This window comes from Nothoprocta perdicaria, unplaced genomic scaffold (genome assembly GCF_003342845.1).
Source record: "Nothoprocta perdicaria isolate Ctin4 unplaced genomic scaffold, notPer1 scaffold_44, whole genome shotgun sequence".
Taxonomy (NCBI): Eukaryota; Metazoa; Chordata; class Aves; order Tinamiformes; family Tinamidae; genus Nothoprocta; species Nothoprocta perdicaria.
The window spans coordinates 2,676,157-2,694,124 of record NW_020455688.1 but is presented as its reverse complement, the minus strand read 5'-3'; the positions used below and the strand labels follow the sequence as shown (position 1 = coordinate 2,694,124).

Sequence of the window (17,968 nt, the reverse complement as noted above, 5' to 3'; positions counted from 1 at the left end):
GGCTTCACATATCTTGTTTAGGAACACAACTTTTTGATCATAGCAGCTACTACTTTTTGCATTTTTTTTTCTTTCTTAATCTGCTAAGACAAAGAGTTTTAACAGTGCTCGGGCCTGTAGTTCTATGTGGTGGTGCTGATTTTTTTTTTTTTTTGGTATAATCTCTGTGTTGAGTGGATTATTATGGCTCACTGGAGCATGTTTGTGAAGCTTCTTGTGAACTGTATCCGTAAATATGTTTTGGAATAGGACATATGCCCTAACTGGGGGGGGGGGGGGGGGGGGGGGGGGGGAAGGGGGCTATTGTTTGTTGTTTGAAAGATGCAGTATCTAGATGTATATGTTTAAGTAACTTGCTTCAAACTATGAAGTCTTGAAGTTGGTGTTGGTGATACTGTGTGTTACTTAGAGAGAAAGGAGTCTAGGCCCATAAGAGCTTTTAGTGGAGTTTGGAGAGTTTATATCTTGCTCCCCATGACTCAGAATCTTCCCTCCATGTGCTTTAGTAAAGCTCCTCAAAGTGGGAGCAGGTTTTGTTGGTTAGGAAGGAGTGTCTCAAAACAATCTCATGTAATTAGAAACTAGGGTGAGGTAGTGCTAGTAGGCTGGATTGTAGCAGAGACAACAATATTGAGTTGCTGCTCCTCTAGGGAAGATTGCATGTGTCTTTTGTTATCTTTTTTTGGCTGTTGTGTGTGTTTTTCTTGTTTGTTTGTTTTCCTGGGACCTAATGAGTCTGTAGGCACTAGCATACAGAATTCAACATCAGYCTTTTCAAGAATGTCCTGATTTTTCATTTATTTTGTTAAATGTTCTGCTCTTCACTAACATTCATAATTGTGTTGATCTTTCTTCTTTCCATGTGACTTTTTTTTGATGCTAGTTCAGAAAATACTCCAAATAGGTGTGAAACAACTCCAGAAAATTAGTTAGCCAATATATATACATGTATAACTAGATCTGCATGTTACAGGTAACTGCAACTATGTGGTGAACAAACTATTTAAAGTAACACCAGGGTTGTAAAGTAAGACACAAAGTTAGGGTAAACTCTTATCACAAATGTAATCTTAAAAAAAAAAAGAAAAAAAAAAAAAAACAGAAAAAAATCTTTCCCCCCACCTTCCTTCCCCTCCCTAGTCTTCCTTCCATATACACACCACATTCACTGCACACAGTGAATGGTACTTGTCAAATGAACACTCACTCAATATCTCTTTCTTTTTTTAATTCAGTGTATCGTCTTGGGCCTTATTTATATCACTGTTCAAGCATTTATAGATAAACAGAAATAGCAGTTTCTTAGTGTTTTGTCACAGTGATTCTTAAGTCAGTCTTGGATATTGGTGACTTGGTAAATTTTCTGTTAGTGAAGATGGCAATTCTGATTCCACTTCAGAATGAAGAACTGGAAATGCAGAGAAACTAAATAAAAATAATTTCATTCTTTGTGCTTTCTTAAACTGTATCGGTATACRTTTACAGGCGTTAACAGGAGCCAGAAAAAAAAAATGAAGAGAAAACAGTAGTTGAAGCCCTTTATTTAGTAAAGAGGGTTTCAATAACAGGCCTGCTCAATGATTAAGCCTTGTGCCTGATAAGGCAACATCCCTCTGAGCTCAGAAGGAATCTCTTCTCTGCTCCCTTACCTGCCAAGCTTGTTCCTCTGCAATTTTAGAAAAACGCTTGTTCGGTGTGAAGCTTATTTACTGCAGGCAGACTATTTGAAGAAGCTGCTTGTATCTCAAAAGACTGTGCAGTGTGTGTGTGTGTGTGAACAGCAGTCTCCTATTTATTGTGTGCCATTTCTTCCAGTCCTACACACACTTTGACAACCTTTCATCTTGACAGAACTGGGATAGCTCTTGCTTCAGGTCAGGATATATGTTTATCTGACATACATGCTGACTCGCACTAAATTTTGAGGGTAGAGGTATACAGCACAAGTGAAAATCTGCTAGCAGTTTGTGAATGGTCTTGTTTTAAGAAATAAAATAGATTTACTGTTCTTTTTTTCTTGCAAGTAGCAGGATTTTATTTTTTAGGGGATTTTGTGAAGTCACTAAATTGACATACTTAACCTGAACAAGGCACTCAGCTCTGAAACTGGAGACTAAACAGTTGGTTAGAACTATGGGACTGAAAATAGAGCATCCATAACTGAGCAAATCTCAAATCAGTATTAAATGTAGAAGTTGTATGTAGGTGAATGAGAGAGGGAGAGAAAGAGAGTGAATGTGTATGTGTGTGTGTGTGGCTCGGTGTTGCTTGTTTGTTCATTTATATTTCACAACCACTGCATTAATTTGATGGAATTTATTTGATGTGTTTGCTTACCTGGCATTACAAACACCTCTTAATAAACCAGTTTCTCTCGTATTGTTAAAACTTTAGGTGAATTTTGCATATGAGTACCTGGAGTATTTGACAATAGAGTGGCACACTTAGGTTTCTTTAAAACTTGATGCACAGTAAGATGTTCTTTCTACAGTACAGATTATTTATGAACTGCTTTTTGTTTTAAAGATGGGGATACCAGTGCAACGGAAAGTGGTGATGAGGTTCCTGTGGAACTATATACTGCTTTTCAACATACACCAACTACAATTACTGTAAATCCTGCGAGAGTTACAAAAGTCAATGATAAGAAAAGGAAAAAAAGTGGGGAGAAAGAGCAGAACATAGCAAAATGTAAAAAAGTAAGTAACTAATTCTTTATAGCTGGTTATGTTATGCTATGTTTTAAGGTAAATTATAGCCATATGACATAGCTTACCAAGGGATACCTGGTTAAAAAAACAGAGTTTCTTGTTGTTACTATTTTACTATCTGGATTTAGATCACAATATTAGTTTCACTTTAGATTCACAGTTAAGATTCACTCCACTGCAGTGAATTACCTGGCCACTTTGTTTTTCCTCCCTCTTTTTGGTTGTCAGTTGTTATTTTCCAGGATAGCATAGTTGAGATGATTTAAGAAAATATAAGCTACCTGTGACAGCTGGTGCCTTTCCCTATGCACCCCAAAATCCACATATGCAAAAAAGCAGGATACAAACTGTTTAGGATGTGACTGATAAGTTTTTGGTACTCATAAAGTGACTGTTGACATATTCTGCCTTGAAACTGTTATAACCTGAGAGAAAGGTCTTATCAAGTCTTTAATGGACCTTATTTCTTTTCTCATAATCCTGATTGCTTCTTGAGAACAATCTGTGTAAAATAGTTACTTTCTTAATAGTTGACATTCTTTTCTTCTTCCCCTCCCCAAAAAATGTTTTAATGCTTCTGTTTTATTTCAGGCATTTCGAGAAGGGTCCAGGAAATCTTCAAGAGTAAAGGTAAATTTTTGTTGTTGTTTTTCTGAAGCTTAAGTATTGATCACTTCAGGTGTAGTTCCAGCTGCATTTTGAAAGTTCTCTTCCTCGTTTTATGTATTTTAATTTTTGTTAGAGGTATCACTTGCATCTAAGCACACTAATGCTCTAAAATATACTTCATATTTTATATAATATTTCATCTAATGACATCTAATGACAACCAATGTACCATATACATAACATAATTTTAAAATATGATATGACTAGTACATTTTTTTCATGCTCTGCATAAAACCTTCCAAAAATACTGCAAAATGAGAGTAGTGTAGATTTTTATTCTGAGAAGGCTAGGATTTCAAGATGTTCTTTCTCAGATGATATTTTGTGGGGTTTTGTTTTTGTTCCTAGAAACAAAATTAGAAATTAGGGCACCCTTGTGCTATGCAAGAAAGTTGAATTCTGGACCTCATTTGAGCCACTTATCTCAACCTTTTAAACTGTAAACAGGACAAGGTTGAAAAGAGTGCATTACTTTTTAAAACTAATTTCTGTTCTGGCATACCTTGGTGAGTAAACATTGGTCATTTTTTGTAACTTACAGGGCTCAGCTCCAGAGATTGATCCTACTGACAGTTCCAACTTTGGATGGGAAACTAAAATCAAAGCATGGATGGATCGTTACGAAGAAGCAAATAATAACCAGTACAGTGAAGGTGTCCAGAGGGAGGCACAAAAAATAGCCCTGAGATTAGGCAATGGGAATGACAAGAAAGAAGTCAACACCAGCAATCTGATTTTCAAACCTCCAGTAGAGGTAACAAGCCAGGCTATGCTGAGTGTTTGTATGATGTTTTCATGTCATGAAAAAGCCATTTAGATACCTTAAAATTTCTTTCCTATCTTAACATGTTTGTTCTCTGTTGTCTCACAAATATAAGCATCATTCTTGTAAGAATAGTGAAGGTGCTGGACTTGAAAACTGAGTTGTTCTTAGGACATGGCCTCTATGAAGGCCATAACACAGTAGGTTTCCCTGCTAGTGGTCTCTGCTCTGGGAGGCATGTCAGGAGTGGTGAGAGCAGGAAAAAGCATCAGAAAGGAATTCTACCCACCCCTGTCCCTGTAAAATGTGGTGACTCTATTCTGTCCGTAGAGACATTTAAACAGAATTTCATTTTGGACATGTGCTTGAAGGACATTTGTGATGGTAGTTGGTACGTTCAAGGCCTGGAAGCAAGATCATGTACCGGTTAGATGTTAGTAACTAGCTTTCAAATAGCAAGGACTGCAACCAAAATATGGTCTTAGGTGTGCATAGTGCTCTGCAAAGGTAAGTGTCTGTAGAGCAAAAAAAAAAAAAAAAAAGAAAAAAAGATATTTCACTGACTGTATAATGCTCCTTACTGCTATAACCAAAGCTGTTCGCTATACCTTTTTAGACAGTTTAGCAATGAGGAGATGGCAGCTTGTTGTTGATGTTTGTCTGTGCTGTGCCATCCTCTGTAACTGGTATTTTATGAAAAAATCTTGCAATATCTCTGATATCCTTTATTTATGAGCTTAAAATTAAAGCTATATGTTGATTTCAGCATTTTTGTAAAAGAAATCTTGAAGATGAGTTGCTGTAGCAGATTAATAGAAGCATTTTCTCTTCTTTTCCTGCAAACCCTATCATGTTACGTGAATATTCCTCTAAGGAGGATATCCTGTGTTTGTAGAGCTCTTTGCTTAGATATCACTTTTTTTTTGTCTGTTTGTTTTAATTGGAGGTGAAAGCTAGAGGTGTGAGCTCACTAGTGTTTAATTTTGCATAGCGTTGCATTTGTGGTGACCTATAATCTGGTGTTCATAGTGAAAAATTTGGCGGAAACGGATGTTTCATAGTTTCATTTTTCTCTTCATAGAGTTATGTGCAAAAAAACAAGAAAATTTTAAAAGCTGCCAAAGAATTGCCTCCTGATGCTCTTATTATTGAATACAGAGGAAAGTTCATGCTGAGAGAACAATTTGAAGCTAACGGATATTTCTTTAAAAGGTTTGTTTACTCCAAATATATTTTAATGAGGTAACTTTTAAAATGATGTTTTGCCAGGCTCCCACTTCGCGTACCARTGTGCCTTGGATTCTGCTGTTTTTCCGCTAAAAATAATAAGATCTGGAATGAGTTCTTCCAGAACTGCTGCCCMCCCTTCTGTGTATTGGTCTCAGTGCTGTCTGCCTGTTGAGTTACGGGTAGTGGGAGCACAACCCTGTGAGGACCGTGGAGCACAAGGACACACCTGCTTTGGAAATAGAGAGGTCTCTTGGAGAAGTGAGAGCGTAAARWKSTTRMSYAGTAAAAACTGAAGTGTTCCCAGGCACTTGTAATAGCAGACCTTAAAGCACCTCTTGGTAAAATGCTTAAATAGTCCCTTTCTTCAAGGGAGTATTCTTTTTTTCCCTAAATGACCATGGTACACCTCAATTCCTGCCTCACTTCCATTGAGGAAAATTTTATTCAGTGACAAATACGAACACTGTCTTTTGTGTTTCTTTTTTCTCATTTGACTGTTCCTRGTCCCATGCAGAAAAATAATATTCAGGGTTGTAACTTATATTGTCAGTATATACTTGAAATTTATTTTGAGAATATACCAGTTAGAAGTAGGAAACATTTAATACCAACAGGTCATTCTCACATTAACTCTCAAATTCTTTATATCATGGCAACATCATGGCACAGAGCTAACTGATGTGAAAAATAAGCCATACTTAAACAACATCTGGAAAAGGACAAAATGATGGGKTTTTTTTGTCTTCCTTCAGGCCATACCCTTTTGTCTTGTTCTACTCCAAATTTCATGGGCTAGAAATGTGTGTTGATGCAAGGACATTTGGAAACGAAGCTCGATTCATCAGGCGTTCRTGTACACCAAATGCAGAGGTAAGGATATACATTGTTACCCCACTGCTAATTTTTAGCACTTCCAACAATTTTTGTGTACATCTTTTTAAAATTAAAATAATAATAAAAATGCGTTTTAACATACGAATGGTTTTTTTGGTTGTAGGTGAGACATGTAATTGAAGATGGAACAATTCATCTTTATATTTACTCCATCCATAACATTCCAAAGGGAGCTGAGATTACRATTGCATTTGATTTTGATTATGGAAATTGGTAAGTGTTTGAGCATGCTTATTGAGTTGTGTGGTGACAGACTCTGCRTGACTTTGTCTTATGTCATTTCTCTGCATGCTCTAATAACACAATACTCCTTCAATACATTCTTGCAATGAACAGTGGATATTAAGGCTTTTTTTTCCTTATTTCTGAATAGGTATTGCCAATTTCAGGAATGGGGCCCGTATTTGTAAATGATTTGAAAAAGATAGAAACTAATCAGTGTGAATAAAGATGTACTATGAAGGTTTTGTGACCCATAATGTGGGGAGCATAGTAAAAAATATTTTAAATTGGTTATATTCTGTTTATTTCAGAGTGCCTCTGAAGCATAGCTTTAGGAAGTCGGTTTCTGTGTGATTTAATTGTGAATCATGTTTTTGTTTAATATGTAATTAACTGAAGGCTTAGTGCCTTAAATTGTATAACCTGTCTATTAATAYGTTCTCCTGGATGTTAGCTACTGCTTCAGTTATGAACTGGGGAGAGTKTGAGTAAACTGAAGTCTTGCCTGTAAGCACCGACTTGAAATGATAAAGGGAAGTATTAGGTTAAGTTAACTCTGATACGCATGAATTGTGTTATTCAAAGACCTCTCTGATGGCAAAATAAGGCCTTTGAGTGCTATAATCTAGTAATGATTTTTCTTGATTAGTAGGAAATGTTCTAGGGTATAGGTACAATGTGCAGGAACATCTAAGCTAATACTAACCTTGGAAACGGAAGCATTGAGGACACTAGTTCTGCGTGTGCACTTGCTCAGGTCCAGAAGCAGTTTCACATCTTGCTGCATCAAGGTAATACACTTTTCTGTGCTCTGCTGATAAGTCAGCTCGGTGCAGTGCTGTGCAGACTGGCTTTACTGCTTCTGGACCTGAGGTGGCATGTCCATGGAGTACTGCCTGTTATAACCAACTCGGGTTCTTGCTAGCTTGAGATAATCTTGTAGTGTTACCTGTTGTAGACAAACTCGTGCATCCCTTATGTGAGGGTGACCTGAGAAATTGCCCAGGTGGTAGGTTTTTGAGTTYGTTATTTATCCATCCTAAGTAGACAGTAGTTAAGTGACTGCACCTGTCAGCCTGTGTAAGTTGCAGGAAAACTGCGCAAAAATGTCCCTGGATTGTTTCCAGAATGCTCTTTTTGTGAATTTTGTCATCTTTCTTTGCCCAAAGCAAGAACTTTCTGGCATGCCACAGAGTAGATACAGACAGAGCAATTACACATGGATGAATCATGGTTCAAAATGTGTCAGTAAAGGTTATATGTGTTTGGATGCAGCATCTTGCTCTAATTGTTGGCCTGATAAATGCAAATAGAATTTGGACTTCGGTTGTGTATACATGGTCAGACACATAACTCAGCTTGCTGAAGGCACATCTTATCAGACACTTAACGACAGTATTCTGTTCAAACAGGTATAGGAGCCTTGTATACAAGTGGTTTGTGTGTTTCTTCAATGAAAAAGGGGCAAAAAAGCAGTGAAGGGCAGAGGGTAGTTATTGTGGGGATTATACCTTCACTGAGAATGTATTTTTAAGTTTTTAATGTGCTAGCCTGATAAGCAAATACTAACCTTGAATTTAAAAGAATTGCAGATTGCAAAGAGCAACATTGTCTGTCAACTGGTAGCTGAGAATTTGGAAGTGTAACAATGTCTGTGTTGGTCAAAACTTGAGTTAAATGCTCTTAACATGATTGGCTTGCATCATAGATGTTTAATGTGAAATGTATCAGCCTATGTGGTTTAGTGATGAAAAGTGTCATTGCTGTTCAACCTAATAAGAATTTGCCTTCTCGCATTTAATTATTTTTAGTAAATACAAAGTGGATTGCGCTTGCCTCAAAGAGAATCCTGAATGTCCTGTTCTGAGACGTTCCGAACCTACCGAAAACATCATCACTGGGTATGAGACCAGGAGAAAAAAAGGAAAGAAAGAAAAGGATGCTTCAAGAGAAAAGGAGACTCAAAATCAGAACATCACATTGGACTGTGAAGGAGCAGGCAACAAAATTAAAATCCCAGATAATAAGCAGAGGAAGCTATCTCCCCTCAGGCTCTCCATCTCTAATAATCAGGTATGGGCAAAAAGTGATTAGAAAGAAAAGCTTTAAATGTGAATACTCTCCTTTGTAGTTGCTAAAGGAATTATAACACATTATTGAAAAGGGTTGTATGATTTTATTAAAAATCATAATGATGGATAAGCTGTGATTTTTTTTTTTTGTCTCATTTTTTTTCTGAAGCCTGATTGGATTTAAAATACATTAGTTCCCTTGCCAGTTGTTTTTCCCTCCTATTTTTTTCTCCCTCTGAATTTCTTTGCGGATCTCTAATGTAAAAAGTCTCATGTCATTTGCCTTCAGGATCTCCCAAGCTGTTCTGCAGTGGCTTTTGGTTAGCTGCATATATCAGTTGTGAGCTTAATAAAACATAGCATAACAAATAAAATTTCAAACCAGAATTTTTTATGTTGGCTGTGCCTTCATCTTTGATAGATTTAAAGTTGATAGATTTAAATAGCATTTGAATTGGAAAGGATGTGTTTAGAACTGAAGTGCTGATAATAGGTAGATGCTGACTGGCAGTATACAGTGGTAGGCAATTTTCATTTTTTATTTTTTATTTTTTTATATTTTTATTTTTATTTTAACATATTAATTTGAAAGAACTAGCAAGAGAGATCTGTGAAAATTCATTATAAATTTAGTTTTACAAAGCAGCTGTTAAAGAGAAAAGTACATTACAGGAGAATATGATTACCATGGTAACAGCCTTTTTTTTGTTTTGTTTTAGAAGAAAATTTAACTTTTTTTCTAGTGAATCTGATGTTTTACAGTGAGGATTTGAGGGCAGAGAGAAAGGAGCCATRTCAAATTTCTTCCTCCCTAACAATGAATGAAGAACCCTGCAAATTAGCAGGTTGGCACCAAATTTATCTGAGACTGTTGAATTGGTTGGGGGTTCTAGCAGCTAATTCATGCTTGGAAGCCTGTAAGACATGACATGTGACTGTTGCAGGTAGCGATCCGCAGAGGTGACGTTCAGACTTCCTCATTGTACTTGTGATTTATTTGTTTAAAGCCTTTAACTGGTGTTTGGAACCTTCTTCTGGGTTTTTAGTGTAATACACAGGGTTTGTAAAGAACAGTCAGTCACAGGAGAGGAGAGCTCAAATGTTGTGTACAACAGTGAACTTAAAGCAATAAGAGTTGTGACAAGAGCAGAGCTGTTAAGCAGTGCATCTGAATATAGAAGTTGGTTAAATAATAGCTCTTCTCCTGTAATGAAATATTAAAATAGCTAAAAAACACATGAGAAAATGTAAAACACCTTGTAAGATCAGTGTTAAGAGTTCTGGCTAATCACTAACCAAAAGGTAAATCTATTAAAATTCTATGTAGGTTTAGCAAATACCTGATTCTTAGTTACATAATTCAAAGTTATTTTTTTTTGGTTTGCAACAGACCTGAAAATTAAGTGGGTATTTTGTAACTGTTTTTCCCCTACCCCCCCAATATTATCACTTGTATTAAATTATCAGAGAAATTATCATTATCAGAGTATTAAACGCTCACTACAGTGTAATGATTTATGTCACTTCATTGGAAGGCACTTGTGAGCTGAAAACAAATTTATGTAACTTATCATTAACATCTGTTTAACATGACCGTATTCATTCTATTTACTAAAACTAATGTCCAGTTTGTTTTTTTAGTGGATATGCAATGTAAAGCTCCTAATTCTTTAAATTACTTTTTTTTTTTCAAGTGRCTACATCAGTGACCACTGTCACTGTCTCATTATTCTGTTGGTCTAGAGGTTTAATTCTTATAATTTTGGTAGAGGGGAGGGGGGAACCCAAACTCCAAGAACTTTGCTAAGATTAATACATTGGAGGGGGCGGGGGTGGGAAATGATAGTATCTATGATCAGATTGGATAAGACTGTCAGGTGGTAATATTTTTAGGTTTATACAAGGATTCAAGTGGCTATTAGCTTTTGCATTTTGCCTTGGTTTATCAAGTGTGGTTGCTTTTGAAGTAGTGACCTTGAGGATTCTTAGTTCTGTGTAGCTTTTAGTTTTCCCTAGTTTGCAAGAGTAGTGGAGCTTCTGTAAAGCAGTCATTTCCATCTTTCAGGAGCCAGATTTTATTGATGATATAGAAGAAAAAACTCCTATTAGCAATGAAGTAGAAATGGAATCAGAGGAGCAGATTGCAGAAAGGAAAAGGAAGATGGTAAGTTGGGAAGCAATAGCTGCTTAAAGTTGTCACTAAGCCTTAGTGACACCTGCTCTTCCCATGCTAATTGCTGCCTTTCTGTAGGCTTCTAGAATCTGAGTGTATATGAAGTCAGCTGCTACATGAACTTAACTTAAAATGCAAGGCTTGTTTGAGTGAGAGCATTTCCATCTGGCTTGGTCATCACTTTCTGACAAACATGCAAATCTGCTTTTATTTTCAATTGTATATAACTTTCTATTGCCTTTTCAAAAGATATTGCCTGTAGAAATAATGTAGGCTTTTTTTTCTTTGCTTTTATTATTGCACATTATTTATACTGGCTATTTTGTAGGTATTGTTGGGAGTCAGGACCATTTTTTGTTTGTTTATTTATTTGTTTGGGTTTTTTTTTTTTTTTTAACCTATGTTTGAGTTACCAGTTTACGAAGCCTGAGAAATCCTAATTTTTGGAGATTGGTAAAATAATCTTACAAAAGCTGACATTTTAAAATGTGCTTTTTTTGTTGGGCATTCAAAATATGAGGTGCTTGGAATTTCTGGTTAAATCATGACATCTTGACCAAGGTGTGTAATGAATTTTTCAAACACCTTATTTTTTGTTTTCTATATGCTTWTTTTTTTAACCTTTTTATAAAGCTTCACTGGAATGTATGTGTTGAAAAATGTTTTTGAGCTTTTGAAGATGCAAAAGCATGCATCTCTAATGAATCTTTTGAAAAGACTTACTTATTTGGGTTCTTCATACAAAATTACGTCTAGCTTCACACATCTTTAGCATATGTGTGTTAACTTAGTAGGGAGATGTATAGTCTACCTTAGAAATATGTTCCAAGAAGACTTGGACCTTTTCAAGCCCAAGAACCAAAGATAGTTTGCCTGAAGTTTGTTGCAAAGATACTGATTTATATTTTAGAACTTCATGTAAACATTAAACATACTCAATTCTGAATGCTACCTCAATTGTCTYAAGTAGCATTTCAGATTTCTTTGCAATTTTTCTTGTTTGCATCTTATTTTCATTTTAATTTCTGTAGCTTGTTTAATGGTTACCCTTTATTTAGCTATGAGCTGGTATCTTGCACACTACTGTTCTTTATAGGATCATGTTCTGTGATGCTGTCAGCCCAACTCAAAAGCTCTAAACAACAACAGTGCGATAGAGATTTGGCAGGAAGTTACTGCTAAATCCACCAAATAAAAAGATTTTGATATAAAAATTAAAGCTATTGAAGTAAAAATAAATGAGAAGGAAAATTGCTGGGACTTGTGTTCTCTGTTAAAATCTTAAAACCACGTACTCTTCCTAAAAATATTCCAAAAAAATGTTCCCTTTAAGACTGTTTGTTGTTTTGTAATACTGTTGCTCTTTATTAAAGTAACATTTTAATATTTTATACAGCCAAGGGTAACTTCTGTGCTTAGACCTGTTAATATGTAACTCCTTAATGCATCTGGGTATATAAACTTAGCAGCTAAACTGAGTAGAATTCAAGGTTATTTCTGGTACTGTTGTGATTCCCACTTGCTGTCTTGTGTTATAATATTTGATACACTTGTGTCTGAAGCATGTGGGCCTGAGTGATTATGAGGCTTGACAAGAAAGTCCAAAATTCGAGAGAATGGGTAAAGAGGTAGGGATAAGGCTGCATTGCCGGCTTTGTTTCTTGGCTCCCAGAGAACTTGTGATCTTTTCACTGCTGTGCAGATAGACATCACTGAGCAATTTCCCTCTTCCATCTTTTCTGAACCAAAGCTAGCTGGCAGCACAGTGTGGGAAGGATAGGTAAGAAAGGAAGGGCCACGGGTTTTGGGGACAAGAAAGGACTTTTAAAGGCATAGAGAATGGAGATTGTACAAAGAGAATTGTAAGTTGATGATGAGAGGGATATGGAAATAAAACAAGTTGGAGATCTAATCTGACTCTCCAACCTAAGAAATACTGTAACAAGCCAAAAGAAAGCTGCCCCTGAATTTAAGATGCAGACCTTTGCCTGCTACTCTCTTCTCCCTAACTCCTTAAAAAAACTTATTCACAATATACACAAAATATAGTAATGCTGTTTTTATTTTACTTGAAGTTGATATGTTTTTCTTTCCTCATTATTACTGCCACTTTTCTGGGCTTTTGCACCTTCTACCTCAAGTTCTGTTACCATCACTCTTCACCATTTCCAAGACTTGGCTTTCRGTTTCTTGACTAGTAATGAGTTCTTTAAACTCAAAACATCTTCATTTCTGACAATGGAATTTGCAGCATTGCTTAGACCTTTGACTGCCTCTTTTGCATTTATCTCATGTCCTGCTGTCTGCATTGCAATTGTACTAAGAYCTGTAGAAGTTCTAGGGTATCGTTACCTGCCAAGAGCCCCTTGGTGCATAGAGAGGCACCTTTTAAAGAGCTGATTTACCCTTTCATTAGAAGGCAGTAGCGACTGTGGTATCAGCCCTTCTGGTATGACCACCAGAGCAGATTTCATTTCTCTGATGATACTCTTCATTGCTCATGGTAGAGGCCATTTAAACACTTTGAAGATGAGCCTTCTTGAAATGATAAGTATCTGGTCATTGTTCAGTCAGTCCTTCATTAGACCTAGAGACATCAATCTTCCTTGGTTTTGACTCATGAAAGTTCAGCCTCTTATTTCTCTTTAAGATATGGTGATAATTTGGTCAGTGGCAGAYTTCATAGAATCCTTAAGGTTGGAAGGGGCCTTTGGAGATCATCTAGTCCAGGCCTTCCTGCACACTCTGCTCATCTAGAGCATGTGGCACAGGATGTGTCCAAGCAGGTTTTGAAGATCTCCAGAGAAGGAGACTCYACAACTTCTCTGGGCAGCCTGTTCTGTCACCCTTACTGTCATGACCTTTTTTCCTTAAGTTCCTGTGGAGCTTTTGGTGCTTCAGTTTGTGGCCGTTTCCTCTAGTTCTATCAGTGGCCACCTCTGAAAAGAGACTGGTCCCATCCTCCTCGCTGCCTCCTTTGAGGTATTTATAGACACTGATCAGATCCCACCTCAGCCTTCTCTTCAGGCTGAACAGGCCAAGCTCGCTCAGCCTCTCCTCATAGGGCAGATATTCAATCGATAAGGAGATGTTCAATCAGCCTCRTAGCCTTGCGCTCAACCCTCTCTGGAAGCTCCACGTCCCTCTGGTACTGGAGAGCCATTTGTCAGATTGGATTCATTTTTCTACAATGTATCGTAGAAACAGTATGCTTGCTGTGTAGTAGACCTATTCAAGCAAAATCACGTTGAACTGGACTAGCATGTCTTATCAGACAGAGCTTTTGATGAGTAGAATTCAGGGTGGCACCAAACTAGCAACATCTTATTTAAGAATTTAAGGAGATGAGTGACAGGGGCTGAGGCGTGTGCCTGCCTTTTGGTCTTCTCATTTCTTACAACTATCCAAAATCCACAGAGCATTAGTTTTTATCTTTGTTAAATATCAGAAAGCAAAATATACCCAAATGTTAATATAAAATCTGAAAAAATTACAGCATGAGCTTCTTAAGGGTGTTTGTTACAGCTGCATGTCTTGCATTCGAGGGATGATTTGTTACAAAAGACTGTGATGTTGAGGGCAAGTTGCAAGCAAGTCCATATGGATCTTAATGACAGCACAGTTGCTCTACCTAATTGTAGATCTAATACTGTAGCTCTGATATGAGGTTTACAAATAATTACAAGTTTGTCTATACTAGTTTGTCTATATTTTGCTGAAGCTCAGAAGCAAATCTTGAAAACAAAGTTTCCTTTTCCATTCATATGATTAGCATCCATACAGTCATTCATTCTTGGATTTAAATATGTTATTGTTACCAGTGCACTACTGGTGTCTCTGATATTTTTATTTTAAAAAATCTTGTAATAGAAATCCCAGTTCTGCAGCTTTTATRCTAGCTTAAGTAGCATTCTTTGCATAGATATGCTTCTGTATGAAGATGGATCTGAATTACTGATGCACAGAAAATATAGGGATTATTTTGTGTTACTTAGTGTTATTTTAAAATATTGATTCGTAAATACTGGTCCTGATGTGGTTTTGTGGCACTGGGAAATCAGGTCAGAGGATAATGGTGTTCTGCTGCAGGTGCTGTATTTTTTGTTGTTGTTCCTTGCATTTGTTTATTTTTCCTATCGTTCTGGTTATCTTCTTTTTATTATTTTACGTTCAAAAAGTGGCTTAGAGTTACTACTCTTTTTACATTTATAGTCTGTTGATTGCTTAAATCCAAAGCAGGAGCCACTTCTTTTTTGCAAGGGTTGCTATGAATGCAAGGCTGCCTTCTGAAATCTCTAATAAAACTGCCAGCTTTGTAACATCTGCCTCTTCCCTGAAATTTGCCTCAAGTACTTACTTAAAAAAAAAAAAAAAAAAAAAAGTACTTTTGCAATTCCATATGTTAAATCTTATAATCAAAATGATTATTATTAAATCCATCAGACAAGAGAAGAGCGGAAAATGGAAGCTATTCTGCAAGCTTTTGCCAGACTAGAAAAAAGAGAAAAAAGAAGAGAGCAGGCTTTGGAAAGAATCAGCACAGCAAAAACTGAGGTTAAATCAGAATGCAAGGAAGCACAGATTCTCAATGACACTGAATTCATTCAGGTAATTATGTGAGACCTTTATTTTAACATTAACTTCTAACATGGCAGTGTAGATGGCTGAAATACACTTGAAGATGTAGGAAATAATTTTTTTTTTTTGTCTGAACGCAAATATGTTTGACCAAAATGTGTATKGTTTTCTGTTGTTAAGCAGTGCTAGCTTATGACTTTCAAGAAAACTGAATAGAATTTCTTAAACTTACGTAACTGATATTCCTCATTATGTAAACACATCTGTACAACTGCCTTGTAATTCAGCCTCTTTGAAGTTCAAGATGGGAGCTGTTTAGAGATGCTGATTTTAAGCAAAGAAGGTGGAGTTTCCTTACCAGGACATGCTTATTCAGTGGGTTTTTAAGGTTATAATACTTTTTATTTTTCCTATAGAGACACATGCTTAATTGGTCTTGAATTGCTCTTGCAGAAGATACTTTAATTGTATCATAGAAACAGTTTATCCTTCGTGCATGCTGGTACACCTCATATATAGAATTGTTGCTCCTTATCTTGCAAATATTCTCGCAGATTCTCATGGTTTCATCTATTTCCCTGGATAAAGTATGCCAGCATGTTGCTAAGTATTCATGTGACTGTCATTAGCGTTCAGTTAACTATAGCAAATCACAGAAAGGTCGTTGAACTGAAAGATGTTCTGATGTAAACGGCCAATTTCCAGTCCACACGTGAATAGATGTAGCACAGCAGAGCACAAGCTCTAGAGTGGTCTGAGCAGCAACTAACCCATGTAGATACCCTATCTGGCAGGGATCTGTTGGGAGGAAAGTACTGGGAATTGTGTCTACAAGAAATATAGAATTAGTAGCTCTGAAATATCTCAGTTCTCACCCCAGAAATGAGAAGCGTTTCAGATTTCTGAGCAAGGGGAAACATTTATTTAGTGGACTTTGTTTTGTGCCAGGAACCAGCAAAAGAAGAAACTGCCACCAAGCCCACCCCAGCCAAGGTGAACAGAGCTAAGCAGCGGAAGAGCTTCTCTCGGAGCAGAACTCACATAGGGCAGCAGCGCCGGCGGCACCGGACCGTGAGCATGTGCTCCGATATCCAGCCTTCTTCTCCCGACGTGGAAGTGACTGCACAGCACAACGACCCCGAGAGCGCTGCGCTAGTGGCCGAGCCCGAAACAGAAACTGTCGTGACAGAAATGGTTACTGAAACAGAAGCTCCAACGCTGAATAAATGCCCTTCTAAGTATCCCAAAACAAAGAAGGTATGTCTCGTAGAGCTGGGGAGAAGAGCATGGACTTAAACTATTTATATATACATATATATGAACTCTGTTAAAGATACTGAATGCAGCAGCAGCCTATATAGATTGAAAAATATTTGGTGTATTTTCTTTAAACATTACCATTATATATCCTCTCATCGGTAAGCAATAAATAAGGTTTGTGTTACATCTATCAGTAGACGTTATTTTGGATTTGTTGAGACTTTCAAGCATATTTTTCAGAAATTTGGAATAAACTTTCAAATGGAATTGACATAATAGATGAAAAAGCCCATACTTAAAGCTATTGAGTATAGGGGGAAAGCGCATGTGTTTGGCAGATATGAGTGGCAAATATGAGTCTTTCCTTACCGGATTCATTGTGTACTTCAGAATATATTTTAATGGTGGTGACCAAAATACCTCAATGGAAACTTACTAACTTTCAGTATTTCAGAAACAGCTGTTTCAAAATGAGCCAATTTAAACCTTTCAAAAATTAACACACTTCTTGAGGTGCAGATTCTTAATTCTCATTAGCATACTGTTTCTAACAAAAAATTCCTAGAGTTCATTGTACAGTTTGGGGAAGGACCACAGTATTGAAAGACACTCACAAAAATCTCATTCCCACAAAACTGAATAAAATAGTAAAAGGCATTCCAAAAAAAATCTGCAGGCTGCATGAGAAATTTGTTTTCTTCGGTGTGCTTTACATGTTCTTCCAAATACTTTAGTCACAGGCGTGAGTACTTTATTTAGAAGGTGGGGAAGGAAACAGTGATAACTAGCAGACATTGAAACTTCTTGCCAAATGAGTAAAACAAGGTAGAAATSACCATGTCAGAGCACTCCCTTCAAATATTAACTACATTTACGTTTTTTTAAGAAAGCATTGGAGTCGTGTGTAACACTACTTGATGGCATCACCAGATTTTATCAGAAAGGGGAACAGAATTTGCTTCTGCTATCTTTTGTTGCATAGGTGTATCAGAAATGAAGATATCTAAGAAGTCTAAATTGTACTATGTTTCTTCTGTAATATTAAGGATATGCATCTTGCCTTGTACTCGGTGCATTTTCAGTGAAGAGGGAGAGTCCACATTAAAACAAAAATGGTTTTTGAAAGATCAACATCTTAATTAAACATGATTTTTTAAAACTTTAATATTTATGTGGACTTTTTGGCAAGTCTTTAAAGTTTAACCACTGTGATATTCAGTGGGTTTGGTTGTGTAAAAGAATATTAAAAAAAAAACAAACAAAAAAAAAAACCCTCCCTCACCTCCCAAATCCCTACTCTTTTTTTTAAGTTTCTTGGGTTTTCTTAAGCCTTGCAAATAAAACGAGATGTTGCATTCTACTTCGAATTGGTCTGCAAACTGTTACTGTGCAACAA

At 36.6% G+C, this 17,968-nt stretch overlaps 1 protein-coding gene across 1 annotated transcript in view; it reads left to right on the top strand.

Moving 5' to 3' along the window:
* The window catches only part of KMT2E (lysine methyltransferase 2E), a 60,366-nt gene that overhangs the window by 28,929 nt on the left and 13,469 nt on the right, over nt 1–17,968 (top strand). The window contains exons 8-17 of the mRNA XM_026046369.1: nt 2,527–2,699; nt 3,303–3,341; nt 3,922–4,134; nt 5,225–5,355; nt 6,126–6,243; nt 6,371–6,480; nt 8,301–8,562; nt 10,627–10,725; nt 15,178–15,342; nt 16,261–16,569. Coding sequence (XP_025902154.1) covers nt 2,527–2,699; nt 3,303–3,341; nt 3,922–4,134; nt 5,225–5,355; nt 6,126–6,243; nt 6,371–6,480; nt 8,301–8,562; nt 10,627–10,725; nt 15,178–15,342; nt 16,261–16,569 — 1,619 coding nt within the window. The remainder of the gene's footprint in view (nt 1–2,526; nt 2,700–3,302; nt 3,342–3,921; nt 4,135–5,224; nt 5,356–6,125; nt 6,244–6,370; nt 6,481–8,300; nt 8,563–10,626; nt 10,726–15,177; nt 15,343–16,260; nt 16,570–17,968) is intronic.